Below are 20,751 nucleotides of genomic sequence, written 5' to 3'. Positions count from 1 at the left end.
TTGGAGGCAAGACGAGCTTAGCGCAGGCTGAAATGCCAAGTCAAAATTTGCAACAATGGTGCAGACGTTGACAGTGTTTTTGATACGGAAATGCTGAGAATTTTGCTGCGGGATTTTCTGCTACATATGAACATACCTTTAGGGCTCATTAACGTGGGCATTTATATGCTGCATATTCAGTGTATATGTGCATAATACACAGTAAATAGAACCCAGTGTATTCAATTGGTTCACTTATGAATTTCGGTTGCGTGAAAAAATGCATAGTATGTACTATTTTGGTGCATATCACACACCATGCCAGTCCATTGCAGTTAAATATGCAGTGAATACACACAAAAAATGCACTTTCACTGCGTATTTATGCAAGAATGTGATTTTCTTATGCATGTAAATACGCTGCGTATTTCCTCACGAAAAAAAGGTGGATAAGCAGAAATGGGCAGAGAAGCAGCATATTTCGGTCCGTGAATACTAAATTAAAATAAGTAATATGGCCATGTGAATGAGCCCCTAAAGTGATTATATTAGTGAATGGCTTAGCAAGATGATAATAACTTTAGTATTCCCTAAGATGTCGCTGCAGGTGGCATCAGCATCATCCAGCCTAAACCCTTCAGATGGTTTCACATGTGGCGTAAATGCTGTGGAATTTGCACACCAAACTGGGGGGGGGGGACGGACTCCTGAAATGTCCCTCATGTGCAGTAAATTTCCATAATAAATCCGCACTGTTTTGAAAAACACTGACGCTTCTTAATCCGCAGCAGGTATATTCATGCGGTAATGCTGTGGATCTTAAGACTTGTATTTCAAGGGCTGAAGTTCACAACATAAATCCACAGCAAGTAAATCCATAACCAAATATGCAACATTAGGTGCCGTTTTGGCCATTGCCGTGCTTTTACTGCAGCTTTTCCTGTGTAGAAGGAAACTTGGCCTGATATTGCTCTCAGGAACGTCATCTCTACATGGATGCGGGACTTTTGTGTTCAAAGCGCCTCCCATCACTTCAGGGAAGTAGCGATCTTTCAGCTCAGCTAAAAGGATGAGCAAGTGTTTTCAATAGGAAACCTTGCATCGCTGTGCGATGTGTTCTCCAACCCCATTGAAAACAATGGGCAAGGTGTACTAGGGGCACACCCAAAGACAGAACATGCAGCAATTTTTTTTTTGTTGTTCCCACACCATGATGTGATACCGGGCAAAAATTGCTCATGTATATGACCCAATTCAAAAGCATAGGGTTCATATTCGTGCGAGATTTGTGCATCTTGCACCACTCAAATCTTGCGCAACTTTCTCAGTTGCGTGAAAGTGGCCTGCAGTCAGTATGCCTTTCACTGCCCACGTTGGATGCAGAGCCGCCTAGTTATAGCTCTCCGCTCAGCCGGACGTGTGCACAACGTTGGGGACTACTTCTTGTATCTAATTATTATCAATGAGGTTCGGGATCAATACGAATATTTTCAATGCATGTTCGGGATCCTGCTGGTAAGTGTATAGTACACAATGTAGTGTATAAAACCTAGAGTTCATATCTATCATTCTATCCCGGTTTGCTAGCAACATGGGAACACTTAGGTTTTTATCTATGCAGTTATTTTAGATATTCTTTCCCTTTCCTCGTCCAAAAGTTAAGAGAGTTGAGATTTATTTAGCCTAACCGCACATTACAATGATGACAAGAAAACTGCTCTTAACCGCGTACAGCACAGATTTTATTTATGTAGAATTTTTACGTCTCCTTATGAGTTGTGTGACATGTATTTCATCAATACACAGCAGAGTATCTATTTTGCACATGCTGGAATGAAAAGAGAAGCCATTTTTTATACTGAGAATTAAATGCAGATATCTCGGTGCTGTCATATCATAAATAAGGAAAATAATAATTTACAGAAGATGAAATCCAAAGTTTTTTTTTTCCCTTCCTCTTGAAGATGGAACATCAACAAAGTTGCCGTCAAATATAGTTTATTCCACCTTTATAAACCCGCACAATTGCAGACAGCGACGACCTTCAGGGCTCATAGGTCGTACGGTTTTTCGTTGTTCTTTGCAAATACCCCTAACGCAGAAGAGTAATGTACCCTCCAGTGCGGATTAGGAAAATCTGTTCATCGTCTATGAAATATTGCTGTGTTGTGACCTTACTTGGCCTTGTACGCCTCTCTATGATGCACGTTGTATAGGAAGCCAGGGAATTTCAGGTGAAACAGTCTGTCCTGGTTAGAAGATTACAGTAGGGCAGCGCATCTAAGTAAAGGTGATGCATTTTGAAAAATAAATGAAGCACTTTCTCCACATGTCACGTTTACAACCTCTGAATATCACTGCGGCGTATGTGAGGAAAAGGATTCATTCAGTGAGCAACCCGAAATTACAGAATGGCAGTTTATCCGTGCGGTTCGGCTTTGTTTTGATGCTTTGACTGGTAAATGATCTCTATAGTATTTCACTGCTTTTTTGACACAAATTGTATGTGAGAGCCGCAGTACAATGTTAGTATTTCGGTGTGTTGAGGTGTCGACACACTTTTTATGTATCAAACTTGGTTGGTTGGCTTGTGAAGTTATAGGAAACGGTCCAGTATAAGGGAGTGTGCCTTATTCAGACTTAACGGGGTTTGTATTTTTCTTATAATGAAGGAGGCATTTTTCCTGCACCTTGGTAGTTAAAATATCTGTTGCCTGGAAAGAAGACCCCATCCTATAATCTCAACGATATGGTCCCAGATGATTAGAATATCAACAAGTGTTTTCCTTTAATTCATCAGTAGTTAACATAGTATGGTAACAGTATGCTAGGCTGAAAAAAGACACATGTACATACTGTTGAGCCTGTTTCCAACCCCATCCCTCTTGTTGATGCAGAGGAAGGCAAAAAAAAAACCTATGAGGCAGAGGTCAATTTAACCCATTTTCGGTGAAGAAGTTCCTTCCCGACTCCATAATGGCAGTTAGAATTAACCTGGATCAACACTTGACAAGGTTCTACTTGACTCCAAGGCCAGCAGTTGGAAGATCCCTGGATCAACAACCCTTCTGGTTATTTAATGTCTATATCCTACAATGTCGTAGTGCTCTAAATACCTGCCCTGTTGTAGTGCTCCTGACCTGCCCTGGATCCTATATAGGAATTGGCTAATAATATGTGGTAATGACTCATAATGCATGGGTGCATAATAGAGATGAGCGAGCATACTCGTCTGAGCTTGATGCTCGTTCGAGTATTAGGGTGCTCGAGATGCTCGTTACTCGAGACGAGCACCACGCGGTGCTCGTCTCGATTAAACGAGCACTGACCATTGAATTCAATGGAGCCGGCAATACAGCCGGCTCCATTGAAAGCAATGGGCTGCCGGCTAGCGTGGGATGAATTTTCGGGAAGGGCTTAAAAATATAAGTCCTTACCTGAAAATCATCCTAAAATGTGTAAAAAGTAAAAAAAACATTTACTCACCTTGTCCCGGCAGAACGATGTTAGCCCATTGAATTCAATGGAGCCGGCAATACAGCCGGCTCCATTAAAAGCAATGGGCTGCCGGCGATCGCACAATGAATTTTCGGGAAGGGCTTAAATATATAAGCCCTTCCCTGCAATTCATCCAGAAATGTGTAAAAAAAAAAATATATATATACTCACCTGGTCCAGGCAGACAGAGTTCAGCTGCGGCCAGCTGGCAGTTCTCCTGAACTGCTCTGAACAGCTGTGAGTAGTATTCAGCAGCCGGGGATTTAAAATCCCAGCCTGCTGAATGAGCTGCCTCTGATTGGCCACAGCCTGGCCAATCAGAGGCAGATCTCACTCACACCCATTCATGAATTCATGAATGGGTGAGTGAATGCTGCCTCTGATTGGCTCAGGGCAGCTCTCAGCTGAATGACAGCAGTTCAGCACCACAGTGCAGGGGACAGCAGGAGAAGACACGGCTGTGCCCCGGCAGCTGAAGGGAGGTGAGTATCTATTTTTTTTGTTTTTTAAATCACTTTTAATTCATTTCCAGGGAATGGCTTATATGTAAAGCCCTTCCCTGAAAAAGAATTCAGGTGTGCCAGCGGACCATTGTCTTCAATGGAGTCGCCGGCAGCAGCAGCGGCTCCATTGAAGAGAATGCCTGCATTTTTATTCTTTTTTACACTAAAATCTTTCTTTTTCAGGTAAGGGCTTACATTTTTAAGCCCTTCCTGAAAATTCATCCCACGCTCGCTGGCAGCCCATTGCTTTCAATGGAGCCGGTTGTATTGCCGGCTCCATTGAATTCAATGGGCTAACATCGTTCTTCTCTTCCACAGGTGTTACAGCTGTGGCAGAGGAGAACGATCGTTATGCTGACAGTGGGGGAGGGGGGGTCTCACTCTTGCCACTATTGTGGCTTAATAGTGAGACCTCGGAGCCCGAAATGCAGCCCTGCATGTTGCTCCTTGCCTGCCCTATCCATTTCTGTGTTTTTTTACATGACTTTGGTGATTTGCTAAGATTTTCACAAATGAAAACCTTAGCGGAGCACCAGTCATATACAAAAATGCTCGAGTCGCCCATTGACTTCAATGGGGTTCGTTACTCGATACGAACTCTCGAGCATCACTGAAAGTTCGACTCGAGTAACGAGCACTCAAGCATTTTGGTGCTCGCTCATCTCTAGTGCATAAGCTTTACAGTAAGTCAATCCTCATAAAGGTCCCTGAATGGGTCATGCCAGGAACCTGACCGTACAGTAACGGTACCTTTACATGGGGTGATTATCACCTGAATGATTCCTTGAAACAGCAATTTTCAGTAATATTCATACCATGTACACACAGCCATTGGCAGGGTACTGAGCGGGCAATCGCTCAGTACTCACTAGTTGCTTTGTTTCAGCGAGTGACTTTGCTCTGTTTAAGCAGGAGTTGTTCAGTCTGAATGGATGTGGGTAGTTGGAAGAGATCTCTGGCCCACTCAGTCTCCATTCACTGAGCAACCATTGCCCTTGTGTGAAAACACAGCAGTGATTATCATTGGGAGAGCTTATACACCCAACAGCTGTCTCGTGTAAAGGTGCCTTAGGGCAATCATGCAATGTAATATCATAGAAGACACTCTGGGTACCTTGATTGGCAGGGGTGTTTTAGTTGAGTCTGTTGGGCTGGGATGGACACCTTCAATCCCAATAAAACCTGTATTTGCTTTTCCCTCACTTTAAGGGCTTTAAATATAATGTTTCAGTAATTAAGAGTGTTAATGCAGCAGAAATGCAGTCTTAAGCTCTCGCTCATGACCTGCAGGTTGTGGGTTAAATCCCCACGTGGTTCAGGTAGCTGGCTCAAGGTTGACTCAGCCTTCCATGACTGATAAAATGAATACCCAGCTTGCTGGGGGGGGGGGGGGTAACGATGACTGGGGAAGGCAATGGCAAACCACCCTGCAAAAACAGTCATGACGCAGTGCTTGCACCAGGGGATTTACAGTATTTTCTATTATGCACTGTTGGTATAATATTTTACACTCTGCGTGTCATGGCATTTGGATATATAGCAAAGTTTGTGGTAATACTGACTGTATCAGGGATGTATTTTTCTGCAAGCACTAAGGTTATTAGGAAGTAGTCAAGGATGATGTGTTGAAGTCAATTAGTTTCACTTTATTTCAGCCCCAGTTTATGTTTCTGTAGGAACTTAAACTTTTATGTGATTGCAAAGTTGCTAACTTTAGCACATTTGTGAAACAAAGAGTGCTGACTTGTTCATTCTGTAGGTCACAAACCTATGGCTATTCATCACCGCAACTACATCTACTCTTTATTATGTAGAGGACAATGGCCATCAAACGACAACATAATGTAAAATGTTTCACATGCAAATTGATTTCATTATAATCGATATGCAATCTGTGAAGAGGAAACCTGTATTGTCAACAGTGACCTACCTGTGTGTGATGTTAAACAGTAACTTCCTAGTATTTTATCACCAAATGTCATTTATATATCAATTCTGGGCAAGCTTAGTGCCTGGAGGCTGGTTTCAGAGTAAAATTAAAATCAATATTTAGAATTCTTATTTTCGGCAGTGTTACAAAAGTGTTTTTGTTTGCTTGACTTATTATCAATGCAACAAAAATGTGTTTTATCTTCTCATTTATAGTAGAAAGCTGGCAGATTAAAATGAGGAGGAACCAGATGTCAGATATTCTAACCTTCAGCTGTAGTTACACAGTAGTTACCATAACACTATGGAAGGCTTTAAAGCAGATCTACCCTCCCACCCCCAGTCAAAATTTAGGACATAACCATTACCGTAACCCTTTCATGATCAAGGGTCATTGATGCGCCTGCAGGTCACATTCTGCAGTTCTGGCATTCCCACTTTAAAAAAAAAATTATCTTATTTATTTTTCCAATTACATATTTATATGGGGGCTTATTTTTTGTGGAACGAGTCATTCTTTTCAATGTTACTATTTAATGTATTGTGTAATGTATTGAAAGACTTTCATAAATTTCTAAATAGGACGAAATAGTAAAAACTATGCAATTTGGGGGAAGGGAGTATTTTTACGGTTTTCGTGGTGCAGTAAAAATTATATGCTATTTATTTTGACCAGCATAACTTTATTTTTAATATATTTTTTCAATTTTTATAATAGTTTAAAAATATTTATTTTTACTTTTTTTTCGTCTATGCAGGGGACTTGAACTTGTGATTATTTGATCATTTAAACAATATAATGTAATACTATGGTATGGCATCATATTATATTTTAATCGGCAAACAATCATGGCAGCCCTATGGGCCTTCAGAAAACCCCAGACTGCCATGGCACCCAGATAGTACCTCCATGGCGTGGCCATTCAGGACATATAAATCTTGATGAATTGGGACATTTATATGCCGCTGTTAAAATTGACAGTGCAATCAGTGTTTTCACCAATCATACTGTTGCGTGCGGGTGTCAACTGTCAAAGACAGTCGATACCCACCATGTATGGAGCAGGTTCGGCTCCCAAGCCTGCTGTACATACAGCATATGCTTTGGATAGCTATAGACATCCTAACTTTACGGAGCATACGTAGGTAGGACGTATTTAACTGTATGGATGATAGAAGGGGTTAAAGAGGACTTGTCAGATCACTTTACATGTCTGCTTTACTGTACTGACAAGGGTAATGGTAATATCCAGTCACTTATTTAATTTTACATTTCTAGGAGTAACAGAGAAAAGATATGCTAACTTTTCTTCTTAGGCCCCATGTCCACTGGCAAAATCAAATTGCGGATTTCCGCTGCGGAATCCGCATTCGATTTTGCCCATAGGGATCCATTAGCCATCCGCAGGCAATTGAATTGTAATTTGCACCCGCGGATGGCATTTTAATGGATTTGCGTTTTCTCCCACATGTGAGATAAAACGCAGCATGCTCCATTTTCTGCGGGTCTCCCGCAGGTTTCCATAGAAGCCTATGGAAGCCATCCGATCCCGCGGTACATCCGCAGCTGAATTTCTGCTCTCCAGTGCGGGAGCGCAGGAAAACAGGAGTTCAGAGAGAAAAAAAAGAGTGCACAACGCATGCGCGCGGCACGCTGCCGGCCTGTTGAGCGCATCCGCCGGGCACAGAGAAAGAAGATCCGGCCGTGATGGACAGGAAGCCGCAGCATCCAGACAGGTAAGAAATTGTATTTTCAGGCCTCATGTCCGCGGGAAAGGAGGGTCCCGCTGCGGGATTCTGCATGGAGAATCTGCATGGGCCCGAATTTCCTAGTGGACATGAGGACTTAAGGAGAGCACCTAGAAGGTGAGTGAGGAGACATATAAGGCCATTCATGCTCCTCTGGGTAATATGCAAATAAGGGAGATGTGTATGAATTCTGGCGTGGCCTTCAATTCCCTGTCATTGTTACAAGGCTTGTATAAAGAGTCTAACATTGACTTGCAGGAATGCTGTCTTCCAATATGTGGCACTGTAGAGATATTGTCCCATCTCCCTTATTTGCAGAGAAAAGATACAATGCAGAGTTTTAAGAGAAGTTGCTCAAGAAATGTATTTTTGTGAATTATAACTATCTACTGCAATAGACAAGTCAGGAAAACTGAAAAGTCCCTTTAAATATTGCTTTAGCCCTTTTAATATTATCACATGCATTCATCAGAAAGCTCCTGTGTGCCTCCTGTTGTGCACTTCCGTGTCACCTTCTGTTCTTCTTTCTCTCCTCCCTGTCTGTGAATCAGAATACTCGGATAAGTACCATTTGTGCTTAAGACATCTAAGAAAAGTTGGGCTTTAATTTTATGGGGACCATCCGCTTTATATACTTTCTATAATCGGCTGTTCTATGTGTGTTCAATATGCTCTTACACTTTTATTAGTGCGAAAAACTAGATGATCTGAAAAAATGGCGTCTGATTAAGCTAATCATTAGAACAAAATAGCAATTTTGCATTTAAACAATGTTATCTGGAAACAAAAAGGTCATACTAATAATAGTCCCTCATTTAAGATAATGATTCCAAAGCCAGCCTGTCAAAAGCGCTAGTTGCTATGTAAAAGGTCATGTTCTGTATAGTCTGCAATATGCACAATATCCCTCCGATATAAGAATTCCTTGTTTCCTCGTTGGATACCATTAATAGTTCTGGAAATGTTACATATACATAAATGTTTCTATGTGCACGTTCATTACATTCATTGCTGACCTTTGATCCCTGTTGCTCTTTCCCAGGTCGTCCCATCCCATCTACATCTTCGTCTAGCCTACTACCATCTGCACAACTCCCCAGCTCCCATAATCCTCCACCCGTAGGCTGCCAGATGCCACTGCTAGACAGCAATACTTCTCATCAGATCATGGACACTAACCCTGATGAGGAGTTTTCTCCTAACTCATACCTGCTCAGAGCATGCTCAGGCTCACAGCAGCCTTCCAGCAGTGGTAAGAACCTTCTGTCGAGCTCTAAGTGATACAGTATGTCATTAGTTGTTCTTTGTTTATGTCTGTTTCCAGAAATGTGCTGAGATAATCCTCATCATGCACTATGTATTTGGTGTACGTGTGATGTATCTCTGCCATTCTATCCACTGTATCATCATTCATTATGACAAAAATGTCTTACAGCACAGAAATATGATTTATATTTAGAATATATGTACAAGTACAGAAAAATAAGACTCCGATTTCTCAAGCTGCTTTGCATTTACATTGACTGCCTATTTCTGGAAGATTCTTAACATGCAGCATATAACATGCACTGTGCTGTATAATCTATTTTTATTAAATACATGAATAGACATCTCGACAAGGATACAACATAGCAAATAGAAACAGGCCAGGAAAGCCAAGTAGAGATGAGACCTTTAATCTATGGGAGGATGAGTTTAACTCTAGGTCATAGGTGCCCAACCGGTGGCCTTGGGGGTCACGTGTCTCGCAACCCTCTGCTGTGTGGCTCGCCATAGTAGGCTTGAGTTATAGCCATGTGTACAGCTGGAATGTGACATTTAGATTAGAATCTTAGTGACATATCATATACCCCAAACAGTGGTAATATGATGGTAGAATAACAATGTTTCAAATTTCAAACTGGCATGTCAACCTGCAAATTGAAAGTTTTATGATTTTGTGTTTTATCACCTGTAATATGTTAACATTTGTTACCTAAATGGGGCTTCCGACCATCAATGAAAGTTGCATGTGGCCACAAGGTATAAAAGGTTGGAGTTTTCCGCTCTAGGTGGGTGGGCTATACCAGTGTTTCCCAACTGCAGTCCACATGGAGCCCCAACAGGTCATGTTTTCAGGATGTCCTCAGTATCACACAGGTGATGTAATTATTGTCAGTGCCTCAGACATTGCCACAGGTGTTCTTACTATGGGACATCCTGAAAACATGACCCATAAGCTAGGGGCATAGCTAAAGGCTCATGGACCAGGTGCAAAAGTTTATCTTGGGGGCCCCCAATTTCTCTTAACCGCTTAATACAAAGGCATAACTTAAAGCTCCTGGGCCCCAATTCAAAACCTGTAACAGGGCACCCAAATATAATGCCATATTCTTCTAGTACTGGGTTCCCTGTATGGAGAAGAGCGTGCCTTATGGGCGCCTTAAGGCTCCTGGGCCCGGGTGCAACTGCATGTTATGCCAGTGCTGTAGGGGCTCCATGAGGACTGGAGCTAAGAAACACTGGGCTATACAAACTAGCCTACAGTTTAGAAAGAATTATGAGCGATAAAAAATAAACCCCACCAATACGGTGCTTGGAAAAGGGCGATGTGGTTATTATTCAGCAGCCTACTGCAGGGCTGTCTGTGGTGAGAACAGGGCAAGGTCAGAATTCTTTAAGCATTTGAGAACATGAATTAAACCCTTTCAACTAAATACTTGTTGCATGAGCATTAGGGCCGTTCATACCAGCATTCTTAATTCCATCTAGCTGTGTCATTGTAGGAGCAGCTAAACAGAAAGAAAACAAATGAAAAATGGAAGCAAACAGATAGCTTTCCTTTCGCATCCATTTCTATTGACAGCAATGTTAAAGAAAAAATGTAAACTTTGCCATCCATCTTGATTTGTTTTTTTGAACTGGGAATAAAAGCAGTTAGCGCTTATGCTTCAATTCTAAAAATGGAATGGCAACAAAAAATTGACCACTGGATTGAAACTGAAGTTCTTCAGTTTCAATCCATGTCCATGGGCAGAAAAACTGAAGCAATTTCTTTCCGTTCGGCTACAACTACGGCGGAACAGCTAGGTGGAAACAAAAGATGCTAGTGTGAACTTAGCCTTAAAGAGTTCTAAAAGAGACGCGTGAAGGGTCTCTATCAATAACTATTACTTATTTATAATGCAGTGTACCGGCATTGTATCTACATACATGATCATGCAGTTGGAAAAGCAACATTATTATAATAGCAAATGCTATATAGCCATTAAAGATAGGGGTCAGAGATAGTTGTACATTTACGCCCTATGACTGTTGTGCTTATTAATCTCCACACTAATATTAGTCCACTGCTGTGCAACCATTGTAAACTTACTTTAGCATTAGTAGATTCATATTGAGCATCATCTGATACAAGTATAAACCTAATACAGAAGAATTCTCTACAGATTAAATCAATAATAACAGTACTTTATTTATTCTATAGGAGCAGCATTAATGAAGGTCTGATATAGTGATAGAACACAATTCATTAGGAGCTGCTAACAGTATCGGGCACCCAACTTCTATTCTAACCACAGTAACTCTACTCCTAGTTCTACTGAGCCCATGTATGTCCTACAGGAATTAGAGGTCCAACCAATGTTCTGTAAGATACTCCTAGAGGAACATATGAGTGAGTGCCACTATACCTGCAGATTCAAAGTCCAGTGTTGGGATTTCACTAGAGACTAAGCAGAGCATGGTGGTTTGGATGCAGTCATCTCGTCTTATGTTGGCAGGTTAGACAGTGAGAGGTCTTTAATTTGCATTTCGCTTGAGGCTGTTACCAGCTTTGCATGCAGAGCTTGGTCCATCATTCAGTAGATGCAGTGTAACCTGATTTGTGTTTTCCTAGTAATACCAAATGGTAGGTGGTTGTCCTACAAGTAAACATAGAAGTAAACATTTATTTGCCAAAGCCCCGGAACACAACAGTCTTCAAGAAAACATGCTCTTGCCTTTTCCAGTGATTTTTAATTTTAAGTTAGTGTCCCTTCAACATTTTCCTTCAAATGTATGCACTGTTATATCAGTTTATTTGGAAGATCTAGCAGGCATGTTCTACACTTACTAGTTTTGCATATGGCACTGAAGTAAGGTTCTCTTGGTCTGGGAGTTTAGTGATTGTGCTTCTTAGACTCAAAGATATTTGTTTTTTGCAAGTGCTAAGTATCATGCAAAAAATCTAGAATGTGTTAAGGAGGACAGATCACAGGAACAGGGAAATCTAATTCCTTTTTCAACTGTGTGCCATATCTGTTCTTAGATTTACTCAATAACCACATTTTTTTCTTATTTCACTTAACTGTGATGTAAAGCAGGGAAACTATTAGAGAATATCTATTCCTAAAGAGAACGACTTGGCAATATCTGCCCTGAATTAATTGTGTGTGGCAACATCCTGCATACTCCTACTATGCAATAATCAGCTTTCTGTTTGTGTCAAAATCACAGAAAAGCTCTGAATGATAAGTCATGACTCTCACTCTTGTCAGCTCTGAAACATAAACATAGCATAACAGTAACTCATCATATTATTACATAATGGTAACCTCCGAATTAGTCACAAGCCACAACGATCTCAATTTCTTGACTGTCAAAATGACATAGATTCTTGCACGGTTTTTACACAGTAATGATTGTGGGATGATTGGCCAATGTATTGTCCAACTAAAAATGCTATTTTGCATATTTTTGATTGCCCCAGCTGGCAATCTTTTAAAGGGTTTTGGACTTTAAAACATTTCACAGGCTTAGAATGGTGTAAAAGAAATAAAATTGACATACCTACTCCAGTGGCTTCCATCCAGTACTGGAGCCCTGGTACTCGTTGCTCGAAATCTCGAGGAAGCAAGCTGGCATGCACAATGAACAGTACGTGATCACAGCTGGCTCCTTATGGGTTTGAGTGGCAGGCATTGGGGCACCATTGCTGGACGGGGAGCCGCTAGAGTAGATGAATATGTCATTTACATAATTCAAAGCCTGTCAAAGTTTTTCCAAGTCTCGTAAGACCACTTTAAGCTTGGTTTAACCAATGCATATCGTTCTATAAAATATTACTACTGAAGTAGTTTAAAATCCGATTGCATTGATTTATGTTATGTTGGAGCTGACATAAAACAATCAACATTGACATAAAATAATTGGCTGAAAAATATATTGACAACAATTAGTGTATCCTGTTAAACAATTAACATGCTTGTTTAGCGGTGGAGTACTTGTCTACATGGAGTTCTCTGGAGATTTATAAAATTAAATTTGGTAAATTTAACTTGTACAATACATATTTTTTGCCATGACCTAAACACTCACTATAGACATCACACCAAGATTTATGGGGCTCAAAGCGTCACATCTGTGAGAAGCCTAGTATCTGTTAACATATCAAGTAGTGTAGGCGCCGAAGATCCCAATATGACTTTCTATAATACTCTAGTAACACCAGTTGCCTATTCTTTTTGTCATTTGTTTGTAATATAGTAAGTTGGTTTTTTTTTCAGTTCAGAAATTGGTCTCCTACGTCTTTCAGAGCTTAGATAAGCAGATGACTCATAGCAGATGCAACATATTCCCCTGCTACCGATGCAGAATACACATTGCATATTGGGTTCGTTTCCTTCCTCTTATGTAATGGGAAGAGGTTGGCCATTGCAGTATATTTGCAAAGCTCTTTATTCGATGCAGAGATATATTGATGGGGCCACTCGGTAATGAAGTATCTGGCCCGTCCATTGCATTCTGACTGTAAATGATCTGTAAACACTTTCACCCACAGAATTTGCTGTACAATAGACTGTAAAATGTGTCTTTTAGGCACAGTGGTCAAGGGACAAGATAAATATCGTAGTCTTTGGCTACAGGTTTTTCTGACTTTAACGTGTTCATATTCTTTATGTACTATCTGATGAAATTATTATCAATATTGTTGTACTCATTGTAGTTTGATAGTTGTGTTTTCCAGTCTTTTTATCACCTTTGACCCAAAGTCAGTGGAGACGTAGTGTGGTAGAGCGAGGTTTACAGAGCAATAAGCTCGTTGAATCTCTTGAAGGCATATTGTGTAAAGACATGGAAGCTGCTTTGTTGTTGTGCTCGTGTATGTACTGTCTTTTAGTTAGGGATAAGCTTATATACCCTTGTGGACGTATTAGAAGTGGATGTATTGATTGTTTTTAGGTATTTGTAATAGCTGATTCCTGCATCTGGGCAAAAGAAATTCATTATTTTGTTTAATGTTCTAGCCCTGCTGGTCTGTGTTGATGTTTTCCTTAAAGGGGTTCTGTCATTACAAAAAAAAAAATCAATACTTACCTATTCCTCCCCATGCAGTCTACTTACTGCACCTTCTCCCCGTCAATCTTCTCCTAGCTCCTGCAGTCCCACTGGGTCACCTCCAGCCGTCTGATTCGTCATCTTCCGGTACTGAAGCATCCATTACCTGCAGTCTTCTTCCTGCAGGTCAATGTATGCTATGTCACTAGTGATATAGCATTCACTGCCTAACAGCAAGCACTGGATGCTATGTTGGGCTAATGCCGAGACTGTGTATGCACGCAGTCTCGACGCAAGAATTCCTATACTATCGTTGTGAGACAACACACATGCGCAGTCTCGGCATTAGCCCAGCATAGCTTCCAGCGCTTCCTGCTAGGCAGTGAACACTCCAATACTATAACGTAGCCCACACTGTCCTACCGGAACAAGACTGCAGCTGCATAACAGAAGAAGAATCTGATTGGCTTGCAGTGAAGTGACCCAGGGGACTGCAGAAGCCCGAGAAGATCGGTGAGTAGACAATATGGTAAGTAGACTGCCTCGGGAGGAATAGGCAAGTATAGATTTTTTTTTTTTTCTTAATGACAAAACCCCTTTAATAGATGATGGGGACATTCACATAAATTATGAAATCAAAGTAATAGCAATCTTGTGTTTTATTAGCAAAGCAACGTGTAGTGATCTTGAGATCTGATACAGATAGTGAATAATAAATAATGCTGATTACTTATTATATACATGAGGAAGATTAGATTTGGAAATTGTATTTGCTTGTTTACACGTCAAAACTTTGGAGTCCCATACTGTATGTTGTAAGGAAACTTTTCTTTAGATGTCATTATATTTAGTAATTACCATACTAGTTCTTTCTATTAACTTAGGAAGTGTTCAGCTCCAAGAAGTAATTTTGGTTCATCTATATTAGAATGGCTACTCCTGGCTCTTCTAGTTTCTGTGGGTTTCATCTTTATGTCCAGCATTTTCGCTATGATACATGCGAAGGGACTTATACCATTGTGAGATTTGTAAATTACTTGACCATTATTGACTGAATCTGCTGATCATAGTCTGTTACTGATTGCTTATGCTAAGAGTCCCGTTCCTGTATGTAGAGTACCTCTACAATGGCTGGGTATTTTGGGCAGACCACTGTCGTTATAGCTGTACTTGTTGAAGGGGCCATAATTGGCAGTCTTTGGGACACTGTAGTAGTCACCTGCTGCTTACATATACATCTTCAAGAGGAAGATATTGATACATGTCTCTCAGTCATTGTAGGACACAAAGCTTACACTTTTTAAAAAGTTCCATTAGCCGTAACATGTATTTCATAGAATAATATACGCATTTCAGTGATTTATTTGGAATATTAGAAGGAATCAAGAGCTCTGTGACCTGTGTAATAGTACTTGGCCAACATGTTATTAAATGAGCCCTCATAGTGTGTAGGTCACATTTGTAGTTTTACCATCATTTCATTACCAGAAGGCTGATAATTAGACTCTACAGTCTAATTCTTGCAAACAAACTTAATGGAAAAAGAAAACAAAATGTTCTTTTCAACTCTGAGAAGAAGCCTTGAGACTCTGCAATATGTCAGCAATTAGGAAGTTCCTTCCTGCTGCATTGTCTTCATATGCAAGAAAATGTTTTATGAACTTGGATACTTTTGACAAGTTTCTCTGGAAAAAATCACTACCGATGTTGTCTTGTGGCAAAAGTGAGGCAAGATTGACAATAGTATTGTGACATTAGGAGACACATACTTGAGATGACAACATTACCATAATTTTATAGACAGACACCTTACCTTGAGCTTGGGATGTTAGACAATGCAGGTGTCATTGAGTGTGATGAAGAATGCGCAGCGTGATATTTTTCAGACAGTCATTGTAACTAGAGTAACACGTCACACTCATCCAACCTGAATATGCATCCCCTTTAACTGTGGCATGCTGCACTATTCTTTTGTATAATCCTGGAGCTAGAGAGAGAGCAGTTTTCCAGATTTTCACCATTCTTGTGTATGGAAGATGAAACACATAAATGAAATGCTTAACGCATTATTTATGCCAGTTACAAGCATTAAAATACAGTTGCAGTTATATGGTCAAATATTTGAGAACTATATATATATATATATATATATATATATATATATACAGAAAATGTGGGAACCATATTTTTTGACATTACTAATCTGCCCTAATTATCTGCACTTTTTATTTTATGGTAATCATAGACTTAAAGGGCCACTCATACAAAAACACATTTTTCCATCTCTGCCCCCCTCATCTGATTGCCTTTTACACTTTGGATGTCTTCTCTGTGTATGAAGCCACTTGAATGTAGTACAGGGTTCTGTCTGATGTTTATCAATTATCAGGCATCATCCTGATGGTGAAAATTTTGCTTTCACTTTCAAATCAGTCCCATGATGCATAAACACAGCATTAGCTAGAGGCTGTGCCATCTGTGCCTTCTGGGGGAAAGTTTAATTATCATTACATTCCAAACAAGCTACAGATCATACGTATACAGTCAGGAGGATGAGCTGTGATCTTCTCTATTACAACTGTGTAATCATCAATAAATATGACAGGGATGTCTTTGTCCCCCTCCAGGCAGTTTCTGTGTTAGGGTCCATGTAATAACATCAGTCAGATTGAGAAACTGACTAGTTTCAGACATCATAACCCCAAATAAATCTGAGCTACCAGAATTGAGATCACATGACCATCTGAGTAAAAAGAAGTGAGGTGTTTTGGATAGATTTAAATATTGGTAAAATCCTTTTCACAAACACAATGCTGGTGTTAATCATTCCCAGCTTCATTTCAATGCATGGAATCTTTTGCTACAGCAAGTTAACAGGTATCAGTAGTATAAGGGCCCCTTTAAGTGGAAAGATGATCCCTCAAAAATCGCTCAAATGGCAATTTGAGTGACAGTTTTGAGCGATCACCCCGAGAAAGCTCTTAAGTAGCTAGTTAGCTACTTAAGAGTATATTATTGTGTAAATGAAGGCGCACGATGTATGCAGAAGACAGTGGGAGCACTGTTATCTGCATGCAGCTGCTTTGTTCTCACAGCTATTGCTGAAAGCTATGAGAGGGATACCAGCTGATAGAATAGTATCAGTGGTATCCCGCTGAGAACTCAGTGTTCGCCATTGATAAGAGTCTTTGCTGACTTTTAGCTGGCTTTTTAACAAATTTTGAGCAATAATCATTATGTTAAATGGGCCTTAAGACTATCTGGAATTAATGAAGGCTTTTCAGTTTTTATGCAGATCTTGGTTTTTTTTTAAAGCCAATCCACTAGATCTCCTAAGGATAAAATATGCAGTTGTGTCCGCCCTTAACTTTGCACCAATTTAGGTTGAGATCGCAATTTTTCACAATACGAATTCAATACATTATCGAGACATGGTAGCAAAACCCTCAACAGGCATAGACAAATATCATACACCTCTCTCAACAGAGTATCACAAAACCATGTTCTTTCTCAATGTTGGTCATCTTATATCACACATCCCAGGATATGTTAAACCAAGAGAAAATGGAAGGAAGTACACATCTGTAGGGTTGACGTTGCACTCAGGATATAGAGGTTAATATGATTTGATTCAGTATTTTCATTCAGAAAGTTGCCCAGACCCAGAGTGAGACTGTAAGTCCCTATTATCATATCTACACGATGATTGACAGCTTATTGTATGACTGTGCATACGGGTAAAGCTCTCATGCAACAGTAAGGATCTGTTTAGCTGAACTCGTAGTCTCATAGAACTGAATCCACTCAGAAAAATACAATGTATATCCCAGAGCTCTGCATCCCCCTTGATCCTATGCTGCCCTCAGTTAGGGTAATATAATATACCTGACATGCAGACTTCACAAGTGGTCATACTGTATCTGTTACACCCCCTCTGTTAAAATAATGTCATTGTTAATAATATCTATCCCTTTAAACCACCAAAAGTCTTTATTGAACATCATCAAAATTCTCAGCTCAAGATGAATGTGATTTAAACACTCTTAAAATGACAATATGTAATTGGGATAATTGGTTTATCATCTGAAAAAGCAACATCAATCATAACTGGTAGAACTACGCTGTAAATGAAGGCAACCTTTCCATTGTAAAAGTTTGACACTATAATTGCTGTGTGGAAAAAGCTCACTTTCTACCTCTGATCTTCCTTTAATGGAATCACTAATGAAGAATCAAGTTGGAGTAAGCATAATGTAATTAATATACGATGGAAATGCATGGTTCTCCTTTGTCATTAAACAATCATTCTGTTACAGCTCCATCGTATGTAAATCATTCTGCCTTTAATTGGCTAATTGTTTTGGTGTTGTATCTCCTATATTAGATCACTTAATCGAGAATGAATAGTAAACACAGTGTGCAAAGCATAAAGATGAAAAAATAACCTACTTTCTAGAGCTTAGTTTTAAGAAAAACCTAACAAACTCTATATTTGGGATTAGGAGTCTTTTGGGTTTTTTTCCATATTAAACATGATGAAGAATAAAAGATGATTAGATCAGAATTACTTCATATAGGGGGATTTTAATGACAAATGTTTGCTAAATAAATATTAAAAATTGCAATATCGTTGAGAGTTTTCTGCTTGTGCCATCACCTATATTATATCTGATTAGACTACAGCTATAAGCAGAGATATATGTTTTACACTAAAGGAATAAACTGCTATCCTGTGTGGTATACAGCTACTCGATGATGTAAAAACCTACAAATATCGCCAAGATCAGTGGTTCGGAAGGCACATTTGGCTTGTGATCTTCAGTTGTGATCCTCATGATGGGCACCTTGAGTTTTGACCGGATATACTGGCTACCATAAGGCTTTGATATTCCATATTGCAGACAGATGCCAACCCTATTATCTTCAATATGTATTTCTAATATTTAAAACTTACACTATTACTAATTGCTTAACTTCGGCCAGTCTCTAATTGAATAGATAAAGACTGAAAGAATAAAACTTACTAGATTTGGCCAAGTGCCAAATTTTTTACAGGGGCAGACTTGGACAGAAGAAGGTAACAAATACTCGTACAAAACTTGTTCCTTCTGTTTTTTAATGGTTGTTAGACAGAAGAGGGTTCTTGTGCAAAAACGCTGTGTGTGCCCCTTGGAGTGTAAGAGATCTCGAAGTGATCTCTGTAGGTCAGCCTCTTTAGAACATCCTTCATTGATGTAATAATTTACCTGTCATATTGCACTCTGTAATTGTGAACCAAAGGAATCATTAACATTTCTTTACATGCAATATGGTAGACAATGGGAAGAATTGCAGTTGTCTATAGGATCCTGCACAGTTGCTTATGCTTCACATATAGTAGCTTCATCCCTGAGTGTTTATCATGATTTAAAGTGGTTTTGTCATTAAAAAATAAATAAAAATTCTATACTTACCTATTCCCCCCCCCCCCCCCTATCAGTCTCCTTACCACATCTTCTGCTCGCTGAGCTTCTGCAGTGACCCCAAGTCACCTCACCGCAGGCCGGCCGGCTTGTTATGAAGGCTGCATTCCTCAGATTCTTCTGGGACGGTCAGTGAAGGTCACATTGTTCACTGGCTAGGAAGGAATGCTAATCTATTTCAGAGACAGCTTGCATGAAAAATCTCTGAAGTAGATCAGCACTCCCGCTGCTGGCCTGTAAACTGTGACATAACATACATTGGCTGGCAGGAAGAAGACTGCTTGTAATGTACGTAACCTCACAAGAAGGAGAAGAATCAGCCAGCTGAAATGAGGTTACCCCCACCCACCTGGGACTGCAGAAGCCAGGGGAAGATAGGTGAGGTGAAGATCTGGTAAGTAGACTAATAGGGGAGGAATAGGTAAGTATAGATTTTTTTTTTAATGACAGAACCCCTTAAGGTTTTATTCACACATATATTTTTAGTGGAGGTATTTTTCCAAACACAGGAGTGGATACAAATGAAGCAAAGGCTTTCTCAACATTTCCACTATGAATTCTATTTATTGTATAGCTGTAATGGATCCCTTGTATGTCAAATCCATGCAGCACCTGATGGACTTGGTTGACTCATAATAGGGTCCGTTGAGGGTTTTGTTGAGGTCTTTTGTTATTTTGAGATCAAGAATAACGCTGCATGATGCAATATTCTTCCTGTCAAAAGTGACGGAATTTCCAACAGAGCCTCTGACAGAATGTAATAGTGCAGGTGTGAACATAGCCTTAGTCTTTCCTTTATATTTTTTCTTCCTTTTTCAACCACTGCTAACTTTGGCTGAAGAATCTTAATATGTCTTTCTTCCATTTCTCAGTTGGCTGTGACTCCTGATCATCACTGAATTGACTGGGGCTCACAAAGTACAAAAGGTTGGAAACCTTAGATATAGTTACTGGAAGTGAAATGCTCAGAGACACAATGATCCATCTCTATTAGCCTGAGTTTTACTTTGTTTGTAACAAGTAAATAATGTTAAGCATAGATGAAAATACAGTTGATACAGCTAAAGACAAAAATTGGCTTTGTAGTCTCTAAATGTACTGTCAGTTGTCTTGATATATTGAATTCATAAAATATATTTTATACAGAACTTGGGGAATGTTTGCAATAAGCAAACATAATAAAAACTTGCAAAAATTTAATTGCATCATTAATTTCTCTCCTCTTGCTGGAAAATTCAAAGTACTGCAAAACATTTTTTGTTGTAGCAATTTATTTTCATTTTATCTATATATTTTTTATAAGAGAATAAGTAGAATATTTAACAAGTCCATGA

At 39.7% G+C, this 20,751-nt stretch overlaps 1 protein-coding gene across 8 annotated transcripts in view; it reads left to right on the top strand.

Moving 5' to 3' along the window:
- The window catches only part of TENM2 (teneurin transmembrane protein 2), a 1,550,877-nt gene that overhangs the window by 913,106 nt on the left and 617,020 nt on the right, over nucleotides 1-20,751 (top strand). For 3 of the 8 annotated variants that reach the window (XM_066591118.1, XM_066591117.1, XM_066591116.1), the window contains exon 3: nucleotides 8,701-8,910. The exons of the other annotated variants lie outside the window; for them this stretch is intronic. In XM_066591118.1, coding sequence (XP_066447215.1) covers nucleotides 8,701-8,910 — 210 coding nt within the window. The remainder of the gene's footprint in view (nucleotides 1-8,700; nucleotides 8,911-20,751) is intronic. 8 annotated transcript variants of the gene reach the window in all.

Source organism: Eleutherodactylus coqui, chromosome 2 (genome assembly GCF_035609145.1).
Source record: "Eleutherodactylus coqui strain aEleCoq1 chromosome 2, aEleCoq1.hap1, whole genome shotgun sequence".
In the NCBI taxonomy this organism is placed as follows: Eukaryota; Metazoa; Chordata; class Amphibia; order Anura; family Eleutherodactylidae; genus Eleutherodactylus; species Eleutherodactylus coqui.
Note: the sequence above shows the minus strand (reverse complement) of the source record. Positions and strands in the feature narration are given on the sequence as shown.